The sequence below is a fragment of the Chiloscyllium plagiosum genome, chromosome 2, assembly GCF_004010195.1.
Source record: "Chiloscyllium plagiosum isolate BGI_BamShark_2017 chromosome 2, ASM401019v2, whole genome shotgun sequence".
Taxonomy (NCBI): domain Eukaryota; kingdom Metazoa; phylum Chordata; class Chondrichthyes; order Orectolobiformes; family Hemiscylliidae; genus Chiloscyllium; species Chiloscyllium plagiosum.
Window position 1 is genome coordinate 93,201,460 of NC_057711.1, and position 18,976 is coordinate 93,220,435.

The 18,976-nt window shown below is 42.5% G+C and overlaps 1 protein-coding gene across 1 annotated transcript in view; it reads right to left on the minus strand.

The window, feature by feature from the left end:
• Positions 1-1,497: 1,497 nt before the first annotated feature.
• LOC122557747 (SH2 domain-containing adapter protein B-like) overlaps positions 1,498-18,976 on the minus strand; it is a gene marked incomplete at its 5' end in the record, with an annotated part of 58,956 nt that continues 41,477 nt past the window's right edge. The window contains 2 exons of the mRNA XM_043705703.1: positions 1,498-4,028; positions 11,636-11,755. Of these exons, the coding sequence (XP_043561638.1) occupies positions 3,845-4,028; positions 11,636-11,755 (304 nt within the window). The remainder of the gene's footprint in view (positions 4,029-11,635; positions 11,756-18,976) is intronic.

Sequence of the window (18,976 nt, forward strand, 5' to 3'; positions counted from 1 at the left end):
TTGCTGGAAATTGTGATTTTTCTGCCAAAAAGTTGTTTATCTCAATTAGTTCTACACTCTTCTGACATGTTCCACTGACTCAAAGAATGCACCAACATTTTGGAGAGGATTGTTGGAACATTTATTTATCTGGTACAAGGTACAAAGGTTGTTTAAAAGGCGCATCTCTGTACTGAGACGTCATCCCAACTCTTTTAAATAAAAAAGGCCCTGCTGTCATGCTCTCCTCTTGCACTGCACACTACTTCAAGCCCCTATGGCACATTATGGCACACTCACAAGCCCCTATAGCACACCCACCCATGATAGAGCAAAGAAACCCGAGAGTCAAATGCAAACATCATTCATAACATCATTTTTTTTAAGAGAAAGAAATCCATTCGCTACAGAGCAATGCAAGTGGCAATTATCCAGATGCTTTAAGTACCTGAAACCTTGTGTAAATGAACAATATGAAAATGATAGAGGAGTTCAGACAGTTGGAACTGTCAATCAAGCAAAGTTTTGAGTGTATCAAGAGAACTTAGGAGGCATGGCTAGTAAATCTGTAGGATCACACCAAAATTGTCAGTATAGTAGACAGTGAAGGTTAGCTAAGATTACAAAGGGATCTCGATCACTTGGGCCAATAGGCTGAGGAGTAGCAGATGGAATTTAATTTGGATAAATGTAAAGTATTGCATTTTGGTCAAATGGACAAGGGCAGGACTTGTACAGTTAATGGTAGGGCCCTGGGTAGTGTTGTCAGAAAGTCCTTGGCATTTTGTGATGTTGCTGTTCCTTTAACAAGGTTATATTGTCCTTGTTTTTTTTCATGAGGTCGTAAAGACACTGGTTCTGAAATGTCTGGCGTTGATCTACTTGAAAAGGCATTCAAGTTTTTAAAAAAACTTGTACAATGAAAGGGGAGTGGCCAGTTCTCCCAGCTCAGCTTTTCTCTGGTTTGGTTTGGTTTGGTTTTAGCAGGCAGTCTTTTCTTTTGAGGGTGCTGGTCAAAGAAACAACTACATGGAAGAAGGTGTTCCATGCTGCATCTCTCTCTTTCTCTTCTCTCTGTCTTCTCTCTCTCTCTGTCTTCTCTCTCTCTCTCTGTCTTCTCTCTCTCCTCTCTCTCTCTCCTCTCCTCTCTCTCTCCTGTAAGACTCTGTGTTTGGTTTTACCTTTTTTGCCAAAGGGTGTTTGTGGGGAAGTTAAGTGTTGGGAACAGCACCATTAAGTTGGGATAATCTGTTGTGTTTTTGGATATGTTAAGTTATTCTGTATCCTGTTCTGTTTTGTTTGTGTTTCATTTGGTAATCTTGCAAATAAATTCTGCTTTGTTTAGGTCAGTTGTACTGCTCCTGGAACATACACTTTACACCTGCTTAAAACAATTAGCAAAGGTAAGGTGTGGGCTACCTTCTTGAAATATTTTGAAGGGGTCTGGCCTTGTCCATAACAGTTTAGTACATGGTTCTTTGAAAGTTGCATCACAGGTAGACAGGGTGGTTAAACACACTTACATTCATTGTTCAGACCATCGAGTATAGGATTAAAAAAGTGAAATAAATGTGAATGCTGGAAAATCTCAGTAAATCTGTAAATCTCCAAGGAGGAACGTTAACTCTGATTTTTCTGCATAAATACTGCCAGACCTGATGAGCTTTTCCAGAATCAAGTGTGAATTTGCTTCTCTCTCCATGCTATGCACCTTAATGGCATGCACAACATATTCTACCAATGTACAAGCATTTTGCAGATTATTGTAACCACCCTATCTACCTGTGATGCAACTTCCAAATAACTATGTACCTAAACCCCTAGTAGGTTTGATTTTCTCCTGCAGTATTTCTTATCCCATCAAGATATATAGTTCTTCAAATCTACTGCTCTTTCAATTAATGTACCTGCATTTTGGAGAGGATTGCTGGATGTTTTGATTGTTTGCTGCAAAGATGACATGTTTTACTGATTTTGGAGAAGATTGCTAGAACATGAGACTTTCTGGGGTAAAGTTTCTTCTCTCATTAAGTTTCCCATTTTAATGACCTGTAGTATTGATTCTAACAATGTGCCATAATTTTGGAGAAGATTGCTGATAGTTTTGATTTTCTGCTGCAAACTTGACTCTCTCCCCAAGTTATACATTTCATTTAAGGGATTGAATAACTGCAATAAGACAAATTAGTACTAATCTGGTAAAATACCCTTGCTGCTGAACAAGTCTTTCATAGAACACAAATATTCTTGGAAAATTAGTGGATTTGCATTCTATCCTATCAGGACATTATGGCGCTTCCCTTTAACAACATATTGCATCTGTAATCAGAATATTCATGATGTGATAATGGCATCACGTGATAGAAATTTGTGGGGTAAAAATGCATTTTGTCTTTGAGTTACATTGTCAGTTTCTTCATCCATAGATGAAGATTAATCTGATTTGAAGGATGGTGATTACACAAAACTCATTGAATAGATTCATGATAAATGTGCTCCATGTAAAAACTATGAGAGGGTACCATCATGGCCTGTTGCATAAACTCGAGACTTTAACAAAGTAATTGCTTTAAATTTAAGGCTAACAGTAAAACCTGGAGCTGGTCATACCACAACTCCAATTTGAATCATGCAACATAAGCCATTCACAAGTTTTTGTTTTCCTTCCTTTCGGGCTGGAACTTGGACACAAACACATTTGGTTGGCATATTATAAACATGGCAAAAAATTTCAACATGTCTACAATCATACAAAGTAAGACAAAATAGCGATTGTGGATCAAAGCATTGAAACATGCACCGAAATGAGTGCTAAGCTCAATTCTAGACTGACTATAGTCAGGGAGAAGGGGAGAATTTGCCAGTATTAGTTCAGAAATCTGTGCAAAAATTTGAACATTGTCATTATTAAAATCCCTTATAGCAATGACCCCCTCCCTAATGGTATTGTCTCCCTGCAGCAAATGGACTGCAGCTTTGCAATGGCACCTGGAGATGGGCAATAAATGTTGGCTCAGCCATGAATGATTGTTAATTTCTTAAACTCAAAGTTAATTCTTTGAGATCAATTCACCCTACTAGTTTGACTACAAAAAACATTGTTCACCCAGATGGTTCCACTCTTTCTGAACTTATCCTTTACCTCTGATTCCTTATGTAAAGTATTCTGAGATCTATGCCCTTATGCCTATGTGTACAGCATTCAAATATACAAATGAAGTGTTGATATCATGTGGTGTAATACTTGGCTGCTAGGTTTGGTTACAACAGAATGACTGTACTCCGAAAGGAATTGACTAGGGCTTGAAGTATTTTGTAGAGTGCAGAGATCTCAAGTTGCTAAATCAATGTACGCTCCTCTTAATCCATATATATTAATGAAAATACCAGTGCCTAACTGGAAGTTAAAATATATTTTCTTTTGCCTGAAACTAAACAACATGTTACAATTCTCAAACTATTATTACATTGCCAAACGTGATACAAAATGTATTCATATATATTGCACCACAATATTTACAGACACTCAAATAACCACCAGTTGTATAGAATTACATACACTGCAGCATACTGTCTCAAATTTCACTAACTTCAGATGAAGAAGAGTTTAAGTATAGTCATAGATCAATGAAGTATCAGTAACAACTTTGGCAGGATTAACATTAGGCACTTCTCTAAACAAAATAATATTCATATCACTCGTAGATCAATTTTATAGTGCTCACACAGGAAACACAATCTTATCATGCAGTAATGTGTCTGCAAACGTGTCTGCAACAATGCCACTTAATAATACCCAACTCATACACATTAAAATAATGGATCAATCCATCCATAGGAGGGAAGCTGAAGTAGAGACGAAATACTATAGTGTTCGTACTGGTACAGGGTAGAGCAGTGACAAGTGTTCTGCTCCTTTAATTGGTAGTCTCCTGGTAGAATAGTGGTGTATGATCTCGGGAACACTGTCAAATGGAAGGCTGTTTTCTCCCAAGATGTATTTATCTTTAGTTCTTGTCAGCTTCATATGCATAAAACCTTGGCTACTCCTACAAGCAAGCAGAATTACAAAATATGGTCAAACATCAAAATGCATGATATTCAAATTAATCCACAAAAAGGTTTGTTCTCCAGTGAATTGATTCCACTTCCTGTCATGGCAAAGTCACAGTTGATTTTTTTTTGTCATGGAAACGTTTGACCTTTTTTTTTTAAGCAGGAATTAGTTTCTTAGTATAACTGCTTTTCTCAAGCTTCCCAACAAAGAACACAGAATAATAAAGCACAAGAACAGGCCCTTCGGCCCTCCAAGCCTGCACTAACACCTTTTGTCCTTCTATACTAAAACTGTCTTCACTTACATGATCCATATCCCTCTATCCCCTTCCTATTTATGTATTCATCCACGTGATTCTTGAATGCTGCTATTGTATCTGCTCCCACTCCCTCCCCTGGCAGTGCCACATGAGAAAAATGTGTCTCATACATCTCTTTTAAACTTCACCCCTCGCACTTTGAACCTGTGTTCCATCGTAACTGACTCTTCTACCCTGGGAAAAAACCTTGCCTTCTTTCCATTCATCCACATTCTTATAAACTTCTAACAGATCGCCCTTCAACCTCCTGCGCTCTAGTGAAAACAAAACCAGTCTGTCAAATCCCTCTTCATAGCTGAAATCCCCCATACCAGGAAATATCCTGGTAAACCTTTTCTATACCCTTTCCAAAGCATCCACATCCTTCTGGTAGTGTGGTAACCAGAATTGTATGCAATAATCCAAGTATGGCCTAACTAAAGTTCTATAAAACTGTAACATAACTTGTCAATCTTTATACTCCATACCCCTTCCAATGAATGCAAGCATGCCACAGGCCTTTTCATTATCTTAGCTATGTGCGCTGCCACCTTCAGTGATCTGTGGACCTGCACACCCAGATCCCTCTGCATATCGATTCAACTAAGGATTCTGCCATTCACTCTAATTTTCACCGGTACTTGACCTTCCAAAATGCATCACTTCACATTTGTCTGGATTAAGTTGCAAATGCCAAGTTTCTGCCCATGCCACCAACTGATTAGATTAGAGTTTGGATTAGAAGTTGGCTGGCTGGAAGAAGACAGAGGGTAGTAGTTGATGGCAAAGGTTCATCTTGGAGTGCCGTCACTAGCGGTGTTCCGCAAGGATCTGTTTTGGGACCATTGCTGTTTGTCATTTTTATAAATGACCTGGAGGAGGGGTTAGAAGGTTGGGTGAGCAAGTTTGCGGATGATACGAAAGTCGGAGGAGTTGTAGACAGTGAAGAAGGATGTGGCAGGTTACAGCGGGATATAGATAAGCTGCAGAACTGGGCAGAAAGGTGGCAAATGGAATTCAATGTAGCTAAATGTGAGGTGATTCACTTTGGGAAGAATAACAAAAAGATGGGGTACTGGGCTAAAGGTCGGATACTCGGTAGTGTGGATGAGCAGAGGGATCTTGGTGTCCATGTACACAAATCTCTGAAAGTTGCCACCCAGGTAAATAGTGCGGTGAGGAAGGCATATGGCGTACTGGCTTTTATTGGTAGAGGAATTGAGTTCCGGAGTCCTGAGGTCATGATGCAGTTGTATAAAACTCTGGTGCGGCCGCATCTGGAATATTGTGTGCAGTTTTGGTCGCCATACTATAGGAAGGATGTGGAGGCACTAAAACTGGTGCAGAGGAGGTTTACCAGGATGTTGCCTGGTATGGAAGGAAGATCGTATGAGGAAAGACTGAGACACTTGGGGCTGTTCTCATTAGAGAAAAGAAGGTTTAGGGGTGACTTGATAGAGGTGTACAAGATGATTAGGGGTATAGATAGGGTCGACAGTGAGAATCTTTTGCCACGTAGGGAGTCAGCTATTACAAGGGGGCATAGCTTTAAATTAAGAGGGGGTAGGTATAGGACAGATGTTAGGGGTAGGTTCTTTACTCAGCGAGTCGTGAGTTCATGGAATGCCCTGCCAGTAGCAGTGGTGGACTCTCCCTCATTATGGGCATTTAAGCGGGCATTGGATAGTCATATGGAGGATAGTGGGCTAGTGTAGGTTAGGTGGGCTTGGATCGGCGCAACATCGAGGGCCGAAGGGCCTGTACTGCGCTGTATTCTTCTATGTTCTATACCCTGCTGTATCCTCTGAAAAGCCTCCTCAATATCTGCAACTCCACCGATCTTTGTATTGTTGTTCCTGTTGAATGAAAAGTCTATATTTATGCATAAACATCGCTGGAAAAGCTCAGGTCTAGCAGCATCTGTAGAGGAAAATCAGAGTCAATGTTTTGGGTCGAGTGACCCTTTCCAAGAATTGATAGTAGCTAGGAAAAGGTTGGTTTATATGTAGAGGATAGGGTGGCTGGAGAGGGTAAGGAGTAAATGATAGGTCGGGATCGAGCTCAAAAAGAGAGAAGAACAGTTGGACAGTTAGAAGTGTGGATAACGATCAGTTATGACAGAGAATAGCTATTAGTGGGGACTGTTAGGGTTGTGTATAATAGCAGACTATGCAAAAACAAGCTCTGATGCTTGGGGATTGGGGTAAGGACATGGGACAGCACAAACCCAAAGTTGTGAACTCGATATTGAGTCCAGAAGGCTGTTAGTTCCCAAGTGGAAAATGAGCTGCTGTTCTTCCAGCTTTGCTGGAGCATTGCAGGAAGCCTGAGGCAGAGATGTTGGCCAGGGAATAGAGTAGTGTGTTGAAGCATCAGGTTGCAGACAGAATGTAAGTGTTCTGCGAAGCAGACACCCAGTCTATGCTTCATTTCCACAACATAGAGGAGACCACATTGTGAGCAGTGAATGCAATTGACGAGATTGTGTCAAGTGCAGTTAAAGTGCTGCTTGACCTGGAAGATATGTTTGGACCCTTCGATACTGGACAGGAAGGTATTAAACAGCAGGTGATGGCACCTTCCCCTGCGACCACAGGAAGAGGGGAGTGTTTGAAAGTGAAGGAAGAGTGGACCAGGATGTACAGGAGGGAACGGTCCCTGCAGAAGGCTGATAAGGGAGGGGAGTGGAATATGTGTCTGGTGGTGGCATCTCGCTGGAGGTGTTGGAAATGGCAGCAAATGATCCTCTGGTTGTGGATGTTGATAGAATAGTAAGTAAGGATAAAGTGGACGCGATCACTGTTCCGGGAGGGAAGAGAGGGGCAGAGGGCAATAGTTCAGGAGATGGGTTAAACCTGGTTGAGGGCCTTGTCAACAAGGGTACTGCAGAATCCTCAGTTGAGGAAGAAGGTGGACATTTCAAAGGTTCCCTTATTGAAGTTGGCATAGTTGGAACTGATGCTACTTAGACAGAGGAACTGGGAGAATGAAATAGAGTCTTTACAGAAAGCACGGTGTGAGGGTGCTTGGTCAAAGTAACTGTGGGAGTCGGTGGATTTGTAGCGCATATTGTTGGCTAGTCTATCTCCAGAAATGGAAAGAAAGAGATGTTGGGGAAGGGAAGGGAAGGGATGAGTCAGAGATGGATCAGATGAAAGTGAGGGCAGGATGGAAGTTGGAAGCGAAATCGATGAACTTTTCCAATTCTGGATGAGAGAGGGAAACAGCACCGATGATATCATTGATATACTGGAGAAAGAGTTGTGGGTGGGGGCTGCAATAGGACTGGAACAAAGAATATTTCACATTCCACCAAGAGATAGGAATAACTGGGGCCCATGTGGGTACCCATGTCCACCTCTCTGACTGAAAAATAATGGGAGGAGTTAAAAGAGAAGTTGTTCAGGGCGAGGATGAGCTCAGCAGGCAGACAAGGTTGGTGGTAGATTGGGACAGGTCAGGCCTTTGTTCCAAGAAGTGGAAAGCCGAGACCATCCTGGTAGGGATGGATGTGAAAAGGGATTGCATGTCCATGGTAAAGAGGAGGCGTCTGGAGCTCTGAGGGTCACTGGACTCAAAACGTTAACACTGATTGTTTTCCACAGATGCTGCCAGACCTGCTGAATTTTTCCAGCAATTTCTATTTTCAAACCACAGTCTCCTTATGCGTTAAATTTTGTTCATAAAAGCAAAACTGAGCTTTTCAACTTTAGCTTGGGAATTTGTCCACTTGAACTATGCCATATCCTGATTCTCCTTTTCTCTCATACAATTTTCAAGTAGAGAGGAGCTGATTGGTTTCAGTGCTAAATTGCTGGTGACAGGTACAACTTGGAAGACAAAGACAACCTCAAGATTTAAAGATGCCTCCTTTGAGGTGCTGTGGCTGAGCAGTTTGTGTCCGACCTATAGTGAAAATTATTATCAGGAGACTGGAAGACCTAAAAACGGGCCAACACAGGTGGCCAAGGTGATTAAGAAGGCATGTCGCATGCTTGCCTTCATTGACTGGGGCATGAAGTACCAGAATTGGCAAACCATGCTACAGTTATGTATTGTGTGCAGTTTTGGTTGCTACACTATCAGAAGGATGTGTAAGTTTTGGAGATAATGCAGAGAAGGTTCACCAGGATGTTGCCTGGTCTCTAAGACATTAGTTATGAGGAACGATTAAAGAGAATGGGATTGTTTTCACTGCAAAAATGGCAGCTGAGAGGAGACCTGATAGAGGCTTTTTCCCAGTGTTGAAGTTTCAATTACAAGGGGGCACAGGTGCAAGGTGAGAAGGGAAGGTTTAACGGAAATGTATGAGGGAAGATTTTCATGAAGAGTGATAGGAACCTGGAACCCACTGCCAGAAGAGGTGGTGGAAGCAGGCATGTTGGTGACATTTAAGAGGCACCTGGATGGTTACACGTATAGGGAGGAATAGAGAGGTATGGACCAAATAAGGGCAGAATGTTTGTTTTCTAGTTTAGTTAGGGCATGATGATCGGCACAGGCTTGAAGGGCTGTTCCTGTGCTGCACTTTTCTTTGTTTTTGTAACTGGAGAGTTACAGATAGTCTGTAGTTGCAGTGTGACCAGGAGAATGTGGCTCCACTGCTTCACTGACCTCAATGTGTTTGAGAAGGTGAGTAACAAGTAGCACCATAGAACAGATCATCAACTCTTGACCCAGAACATGCATACGGGCTCGGCAGCCTGACTGCCTCAGTGCTTATTCCTATCGATGAGATGTCAGTCACTCTCTCATGTATGGGAACTTCTTAAAAATAATTTGATTCATTTACAGGGATGTAGGTATTGTTGGCTAGCTACTGCTCATGGACCATCCCAAATAGACATGGAGACACTGGTGGTGCACTGCCTTCTTGAAATGCTGCAGTCCACGTGGATGCACAATGCTGTTTTGGAGGGAGTTCTAGGATTTTGACCCAGCAACATCGAAGGAACAGCAATATAAGTCAGGACGGCGAGTGACTTGGTGGAGAACTGGCTGCTCATAGTCTTCAAATGTATCTGCTATCTTTGTCCTTCTAGACAGGAGTATTCCATCACTGTCCTGACTTGTGCCTTTTAGATAGTGAATAGCTTGGGGAGTTAGGATGTGAGTTACTCACTTCAAGATTCACAGTCTATGACTTGCTCTTGTAGCTACTTTATTTTCATAGTTAATCCAGTTCAGTTTTTGATCAATAGTACACCTGGGGTGTTGAATGTGGGATATTCAGTGATGGTATGTCATTGAACATGAATGCCCAATGTTAGCTAGTATTGTATTGGAGGTCATTGTCTGGAATTTGCATGGTACAAATGTTTCTTGCTGCTTGTCAGCCCAAGCCTGGATATTGTCCAGGACTTGCTGTATTAGGACTGTTTTCAGTCTCTGAAGCATCCCGAATGGTGCCAGACATTATGAATCATCAATGAACATCCCCACTTCTGCTTTATGATAGAGGGAAGGTTATTGATGAAGCAGCTGAAAAGGGTGTGGCCTATAGCACTACCATGAAGAACTCCTGCAAAGTTGTCCTGGAGCTGAGATGGCTGATCTCCAACAATCACCACATTTTTTGTGCTAGGTATGACTCTAAAGAAATTGAGAGTTAGACCCTAATATCCATTGATTCTAGTTTTGCTGGTGTCCTCGATGTCAGTCAAATGTGGCCTTTATGTCAAGTGCAGGCAATCGCCCCTCACCTCTGGCATTCCTATTGTCTAAGACCATAAGTAAGTCAAGAGCTGAGTGGACCAGGTGGAACCCAAACTAAACATCAGTGAGCAGGTTACTGTTGATGAAATCTTCCATCACTTTACGAAAGACAAATTAGACTAATTTGGCTGTAATTAGTCATGATGGATTTGTCCTGCTTTTTACGCACAGGACATACCTGGCTAATCTTCCACATTGTTGGGTTGATGTCATTGTTGTATTGGAACAAGTGTGTAGCCAGATTTTTAGCACGTCTTCCAGAATGTTGTCAGAGCCCATAGGCTTCACAGTATCCAGTGCCTTCAGCGATTTCTTGACAAATTTACAGCTAATTTGCTAATTTGTGATGCTGGGGACTTCTGGAAAAGGCTGAGATGGATCATTAACTTGGTACTCCTGGCTCCAGACAGTTGAAAGTGCTTCAGCCATATCTCTTTCACTCAAATGAAGGCAAAATACTGCACTTGCCTTGAAACCTGAAATAGAAATAGCAAATGCTGTAGAAACTCAATGGAGAGGGAAACAGAGTTAATGTTTCAAGTCTAATATGACTTTTCAAAGGATTAATGAAGTCAATGATGGATGGAGGATTCTCTGAGGATTTATACTGGACTCTGTTTCTCTCCTCATCGATGCTGCCAGACCTGATTTAATCCAGAAATTTCTAATTTTATTATCCTTTGCACTGTTGTGTTTGGCTCCCCCATTATTGAGAATTAGAATAATTGTGGAGTTTCTTGTTTAGTTGTTTATCATTCTTCACAGAGGACTGCAGAGCTTAGATGTGATCTGTAAGATCACTCTATCACTTTTTGCTTGCACTGATGGAAATACAAGTAGTCTTGCTTTGTCATTTCATCAAGGTGACATTTCACATACTGTTGCAGCCCCTAACAAGGCCCTCTTGTTGATCTCCTGGCTTGACAATAATAGTAAAGTGGGGAATTTGCTGGGCCACGAGTTTGCAGATTGTGATATCCCATAGTGGTTTATGAATGGACAATTTTGATTTACCAAATCTTTTCAAATTCTATTTCATTCAGCTTGGAGCTGGTGCCACACAATACGATGGAGGGTATCCTCAAGGTGAAGATGGGATTACTTTCTGTGTTGTGAAATACAGAAATACTGTCACTGAATGTGTGGCTGGAGAGGCAGGGATTTTAATTCTTGGGTTCATTAGAACTGGTTCTGGTTGAGGAGGACCTGTAAAATGTAGATAGATTTCAGTTCAATAAGGTGTGATGTATCATATGGTCTTATGACTGGCAGCAATATTGTCACATGGACCTTTAGTCATGTGGTTGCGGAGGTTTAAGTTCAAGTTAATGGAAATCTGATAGATTCACGAGAGAGAATCAAAGTTGCAAATGGCAGGCAGAAAATTAATAATTGAGTGTGGAGGGCAGAGGGAACACAATCAATCAAACTCAGGTCAGGGATGCAAAGGTACATGTTCACAGTGGAATTTTACTAATCGGACGTAATGCCTTGGCTCCTTGGATTATGAAACAATCATTATAATCATCTGCATCTATTCTAATTTTATCTAAATTCTGTGAATTGTTTATGAAGATTCCACTTACTTCAGTGAAAGTGAGTAATCGTTCTTTTTGCTTTGACTATTTCGTATGAGATAACTGCATTCTTTACACAGCCGGAGAAGATTTTCTGCATCTGTTCTGGTAATGGCCCCATGATACCATCTATGAGAGAAAACATGCAAGGAAGTCAAAATACTGTATGGTATTTCACAAAAAACACCATCAGAGAATGAGTACCATTCCATTCTGTAGGAGCTGTGCTGCATCTCTTCACAAAGTATTCAAATTGGAGATTACTTTAGACAAAATACATTTTTTTTTCAAAAACACTTGGTATTGAATTCCCCCAAAGGTGGGACTGAACTTACAGGAAAAGTGGGGAAATGGTGGGGTCTTCATGCAAAATCCAGCAGGTAGCTATATCTGAAGTTTTGTAGGAGGTGGGGAAATATCAGACAGCCATCCTATCCAAAGGTCTACTAGGGTCCTTCCAACACCAGTTGAGGTCACATAAGGACCTCATGCCACCTTCCCCACCATTGTCTGCAACTGCTGCTGGGCGGTATTCACTAGGATGCAAGTCCAGACAAGGCTGTGGGTCCCCTACGCCCATCAGAGGGGCCTAGACCACTCTCCCCAAGTCCCTCACCAAAGGTCACACTCTCCTTTATCCCTTCCTTTATCTCACACCAAGGTCTCAGATGCTGGACTTATTTCCTTGGTTTGATGAAATTACCTGCAATCTCAACTATAGTCACTGCCCCTGGCTAATGCTACCAGAACTATAGACCAGCTATAGTTCACAGAAGGAAGGTTCGGTCATTTCTTTAGAAAGGGCCAGAAGTCTTATTTAACAGCAATTAACTAGAGTTCCCACCATTCATTCACTGAAAGGTAGCCATTTGGATTTTGGCAGACCGACTGCCCTCTACTTCCTGCCCCAAAGTTTTGGCCAGAGAAGAGAGACTGCAGTATCCCATTAAAAAAAAAGTCCTACTAATTGTATGATTTTGATTTACACTGAGCAGGCTGCAGGATGGAAGACAGTCACATACCCAAAGACCTTCTGTATGGTGAAGAGGCCGTAGTCAGATGACATAGGGAACACCTAAAGTTCTAGTTCAGGGATTTCTATAAGCATGACATGAAGACCCTGGCCTGGCTGATGACAGTGGGCTGGTGGACATCACAATGAAGGCTTCTGCGATACTGAAAGCAATTATTCATTGCACAATTTGGTAGCTTCGTGCATGGCACTTCAGGTTGAACCTGCCTCTCAAGGATCAGCCTCATCCTCAAACACATGCCAAATGAGGTCTGCCCATCCAAACAGATTGTTTACTGTGTGACCATAATCATTCATGGTGCAAAAATGCCATTGGCAATTTTCCTGTTCAGACATGCTTAAAGTAGGTTTTCTTTGTGAAAAAAAATACAAAGATGAAGTCTTGTCAATTGGTTGTTCAATTTGGAATTAATCTCTGATGCTCAAGCTGGTATAAAGGGAGAGGATTTGTCCTTCACTGCCCTTTAACAGTTGCCAAATGGTGTTGTGGAGGCTGTAGCAGAGTCACAGAAGAATCATAGGACTTTGGACTTCACAAAATTGAAGGAGGCCATTGTATCTGTACCAGTTCCCAAAAGAGCCACCCAGTTAACCCCATTCTCTAGCTATTCCGTAGCCCCCTAAATTCGTCAGTTTCAAAAAAAATAGTTTAAAATCAGGAACTAAGATGGTAATCAGAGCTAAAACCTTGGCTTGTGATATGAAGTTTGATAACAGAAGCATGTTTCTGATGCTCAAATATAATATATAGTATATTGGGTAGCACAGTGGCTCAGTGGTTAGCACTGCTGCCTCATAGGGACCCGGGTTTAATTCCAGCCTTGGGCGACTGTGTAGAGTTTGCATACTCTTCCTGTGTCTGTGAGGATTTCCTCTAGGTACTCCAGTTTTTTCCTAAAGTCCAAAGATATGCAAATTAGGTGAATTAGCCTTGCTAAATTTCCCATCGTGTTCAGGGATTGGTCAGGGTAAATATAGGATAATAGGGTAGGGGATGGATCTGGGTGGATTACTCTTCGGAGGGTCAGAGTGGACTTGCTGAGCTGAAGGTCCTGTTTCCATACTGTAGGGATTGTATGATAATTAGCCAGATGTCATTTTTTTTAAAAAAACCTGAGAAAGTCAGACAAAAACAGAGAAGATGACATTTTAAAGAGAAACAAACTTGAACCTGGAAGGGTATTAAGAATGTCTGTCTGAATCAGAAAGAAAAATGAGAGAAAGTAGAAAGTGAGAAGGTAAAATGAGTGGACAGTGATAAAGACTGAGAATTGAAAAAAGAAAGCTTTGAAGTTTACAAACTTGAATTTGAAGTGAGAGGTGAGGAATACTTGGAAAACATTCTATTTTTAAATTAGAAAGACATCCTTTTTCTGGTAGCTACATTTAGTGAGAAGGGAATGGAAATGTCATATCTGAAAACTGACATAAATCTGAATTGTCACAAACCATATGTTTGTACTGAGTGTTTATTGGGAAAACTCTGCAGGTATGCACATCTCTTGCAGAAGGACACACTGGTAGTTTGACCAGCATGGTTTTGTTAAGGGGTGGTCATATCTTTCCAACTTAATTGAATTTTTGGAAGAGATAAGCAGTTACACAGATAAGGGCAATACTTTTGATGCAGTCTACTTGGAAATCAGCAAAGCTCTTAATAAGGTCAGGGAAGGGAGACTGATAGCAAAGTTAAGAGCCAAGGAAATTTGACAAATTGGATCCATAATTGGCTGAGTAGCAGTAAGCAGAGGATGATGGTTTGAGGTGTGATTTTCAACTGGCTGTCTGTGTACAGTGCAGTCTCACAGGGGGCAGTATTTGGGATCTCTGCTGTTTACGGCATGTACAAATTATTTAGACTTGAATGTAGGAAGATTGATCAACAGCTGATGTATTAAAAAGTGACAAATAAGAGGATAGACCTAGAGGATAATAAAGGGCTGAATAATGACAAATGGAATTCCATCCAGTCAAATGTGAGGTTATGGGCAGAACAAACATGGCAAGGGAATACATGATGTAGAGTAGGACCCTAGCAAGCACCAAGAAGACAGAGGAGAGTTGGGTGACCACTAGGCAAAGGAGGAAGCATAACAGGCATTGCAAGCATCCCCTGTGGGCATTCAAGTCTCAAACAGGTAACAAAAGCAGAAACTCATAAAAGCTGATTGAGCGCAGATGTTTGCAGGTAAAGTGATCGCTGGAAAATGGGAAGCCTTCAGAAATGAGAGTCCAGATAAAGTATATTCCTGTTAGGGTGAAAGGAAAGGCTGGTAGATATAGGGAATGCTGGATGACTAAAGAAATTGAGGGTTTGTTAAGAAAAAGAAGGAAGCATACATCAGATACAGACAGGATAGACTGGGTAAATTCTTAGAGTATAAAGGCAGTAGGAGTATACTTGAGAGAAATCAGGACGCCAATAAGGGGACATGAGATAGCTTTGGCAAATAGGGTTAAAGAGAATCCAAAGGGTTTTTACAAATACATTAAGTACAAAAGGCTAACTAGGGAGGGAATAGGGCCCCTCAAAGATCAGCAAAGGTCTTTGTGTGGAGCCACAGGAGATGGGGAGATACTAAGCGAATATTTTGCATCAGTGTTTATAGTGGAAAAGGACATGGAAGATATAGAATATAGAGAAAAAGATGCTGACATCTTGAAAAATGTCCATCTTACAGAGGAGGAAATGCTGGGTGTCTTGAAACGCACAAATGTGGATAAATCCCCAGGACCTGATCAGGTGTACCTTCGATCTCTGTGGGAAGCTAGGGAAGTGATTGCTGGGCCTCTTGCTGAGATATTTGTATCATCGATAGTCACAGGTGAGGAGCTGGCAGACTGGAGGTTGGCTAACGTGGTGCCAGGGAACTATAGAACAGTGAGCCTGACATCGGTGGTGGGCAAGTTGTTGGAGGGAATCCTGAGGAACAGGATGTTCATGTATTTGGAAAGGCAAGGACTGACTTGGGGTAGTCAACATGGCTTTGTGCTTGGGAAATCATGTCTCACAAACTTGATTGAGTTTTTTGAAGAAGTAATTAAGAGGATTGATGAGGGCAGAACGGTGGACGTGATCTCTATGGACTTCAGTAAAGGCGTTTGACAAGGTTCCCCATGGGAGACTGGTTAGCAAGGTTAGATCTCATGGAATACAGGTAAAACAAGCCATTTGGATACAGAACTGGCTCAAAGGCAGAAGACAAAGGGTGGTAGTGCAGGGTTGTTTTTCAGACTGGAGACCTGTGACCAATGGAGTGCCACAAGGATCGGTGCTGGGTCCACTACTTTTCATCATTTATATAAATGATTTGGATGTGAGCATAAGAGGTATAATTAGTAAGTTTGAAGATGAGACCAAATTTGGAGGTGTAGTGGACAGCGAAGAAGCTTATCTCAGATTACAATGGGATCTTGATCAGATGAGCTAATGGGCTAAGAAATGGCAGATTCGTTTAGATAAATGTGAGGTGCTGCATTTTGGGAAAACATATCTTAGCAGGACTTATGCACTTAATGGTAATGTCCTCAGGAGTGTTGCTGAACAAAGAGACTTTGGAGTTCAGGAAAGATGTTGTGAAACTTTGAAAGGGTTCAGAAATGAATTATAAGGATGTTGCCAGGGTTGGAGGACTTGAGATATAGGGAGAGGTTGAATAGGCTAGAGCTGTTTTCCCTGGAACGTCAGAGGTTGAGGGGTGACCTTATAGAGGTTTACAAAATCATGAGGGGCATGGATAGGATAAATAGACAAAGTCTTTTCCCTCAGATGTTGGAGTCCAGAACTAGAGGGCATAGGTCTAGGGTGACAGGGGAAAGATATAAGGGGTAATGTTTTCACACAGAGGGTGGTACTTGTGTGGAATGAGCTGCCAGAGGAAGTGGTGGAGGCCAGTACAATTGCAACATTTAAGAGGCATTTGGATGGGTATATGAATAGGTAGGGCTTGGAGGGGTATGGGCCAGGTGCTGGCAGGTGGGACTAGATTGGGTTGGTATATCTGGTTGGCATGGACGAGTTAGACCGAAGGGTCTGTTTCCATGGGTACATCTCTATAACTCTGCAGGTCAGGCAGCATCTGGGGAGAGAAATCAGAGTTAATATTTTGGGTTTCTCTTCACAGATGCTGCCAGACCTGTTGAGTCTTTCCAGTAATTTCTGCTTTTGGTTTTCATCTCAAACAGCTGAAACAGTGTTTCAGGGAGGGAGAATGGTCTCTCAAGGGAAAGCAGCAGCAGTAGGTGGGATCAGTGGCACTACAATTAGCACTTTTGTACAGTAAGGAGGCTCAAAGTGTAGTAGTGATCAGGGACACTTTAGGTAGGCGCAGAGTTAGGCATTTCTGTGGCTGCAAGCGACACTGCAGGATATTATGTTTCTTCCCTGATGCCAGGGTCAGGGATATTCCTGAACAGGCTCTGGATGTTCTGAAGGGAGAGGGTGCAGCAGTCAGAGGTTGGGGTCCATATGGTATCAATGACAGGCAGAAAAAGGGATAAGGTCCAGCAAAGGGAGTTGAAAACCAGAATGTCCAGCATTGTAATGTCAGAATTATACACTGTGCCAGTGAGACTAGGATCTTGAATAGATCACAGTTGTGGCTGAAGAGCTGATGTAGCAGAGATGTCTTTAGGTATAGGGATCATTGGGATGTCTTCTGGGACAGGTAGGACCTGCACACAAAGGAAAATATCCCAGAGGAAGATTGCTAGTGTGACAAGGGGGACAAGACTTAGAGCAAGCCGTGACCAAGTAAAATGACAAAGAGGGAATGAGAAACCAAGGACAGTAAGATTAAGAAGAAAAATAGACAAAGAGAGATTACTGAACAAGACAGGACTCTAAAAGAGATGGGGGAGTTGTTAAGGGAAAATATCACAGCTATACTGAGGGAGGATACCTGGGAGGTCATTTGGGAAGAGGTCAGGAATAGGAAGGGTGCAATCAGTTTGATGGGATTGTGCTACATTTTTTGGGACTTGCTTAGTGCCAGGGGCTAGGATGAAATTGGTTGTGTTGGTGGGGGAGGGGTTCATATTTGGAGTTTGTTAGGTGTTTCCACAACATGTAATTAGTCCAACAAGGATAGGGCCCAGAATAGACCTAGTACTGGAGACAGAGTTAGCTAGGTGATCCAAATTTCAGGATATGAAAATTCAGGGAGACTTCCATTGTGTAAAGTGCGCCAAGCTGCAGCTCGTAGGAGACCTTGTTAGGGAGCTGGAGCTGGATGCACTCAGGATCATCTGACATCCTGAGCACTTTACAGTTTTAGTGAGGTGGTCATACCTAAGGTGCAGGCAGAGAGTAGCTGGGTGACCACCAGGAAGGGCAATGCTCCTCAAGAACAAGTTTCCATTTTGGATATGGTTGGGGGAAGACCATTCAGAGGAAAGCAGCAGTAGCCAGGTTGGTGGCACTATGACTGTCTCAGGGGAAAAGGTAAAGGTAAACACCAAGGCCCTAAAAGAGCCTTCCACATCCATCAAGGTTTTACCTGCACATCCACTAATATCATTTACTGTATCTGTTGCTCCCGATGCGGTCTCCTCTACATTGGGGAGACTGGGCGCCTCCTAGCAGAGCGCTTTAGGGAACATCTCCGGGACACCAGCACCAAATCAACCACACCGCCCTGTGGCCCAACATTTCAACTCCCCCTCCCACTCTGCCGAGGACGTGGAGGTCCTGGGCCTCCTTCACCGCTGCTCCCTCACCACCAGACGCCTGGAGGAAGTACGCCTCGGAACACTTCAACTCCAGGGCATCAATGTGGACTTCAATAGTTTCCTCATTTCCCCTTCCCCCACCTCACCCTAGTTCTAAACTTCCAGCTCAGCACTGTCCCCATGACTTGTCCGGACTTGTCCTATCTCCTTTTCCACCTATCCACTCCACCCTCTCCTCCCTGACCTATCGACTTCATCCCCTCCCCCACTCACCTTTGTACTCTATGCTACTTTCTCTCCACCCCCACCCTCCTCTAGCTTCTCTCTCCACGCTTCAGGCTCTCTGCCTTTATTCCTGATGAAGGGCTTTTGCCCGAAATGTCGACTTCGCTGCTCCTTGGATGCTGCCTGAACTGCTGTGCTCTTCCAGCACCACTAATCCAGAATCTGGTTTCCAACATCTGCAGTCATTGTTTTTACCTCCTACCTTAGTGATAGGAGACTCAATACTTAGAGAGATAGACAGGAGATTTTGTGGCTGCAAACGGAAATCCACAATGGTGTGTTACCTCCCAGGTGCCAGGGTCCAATGTTTTAGAGCAGGGCTGGAGAATGTTATCATGGGGGAGGGTGATTAACCAGAAGCC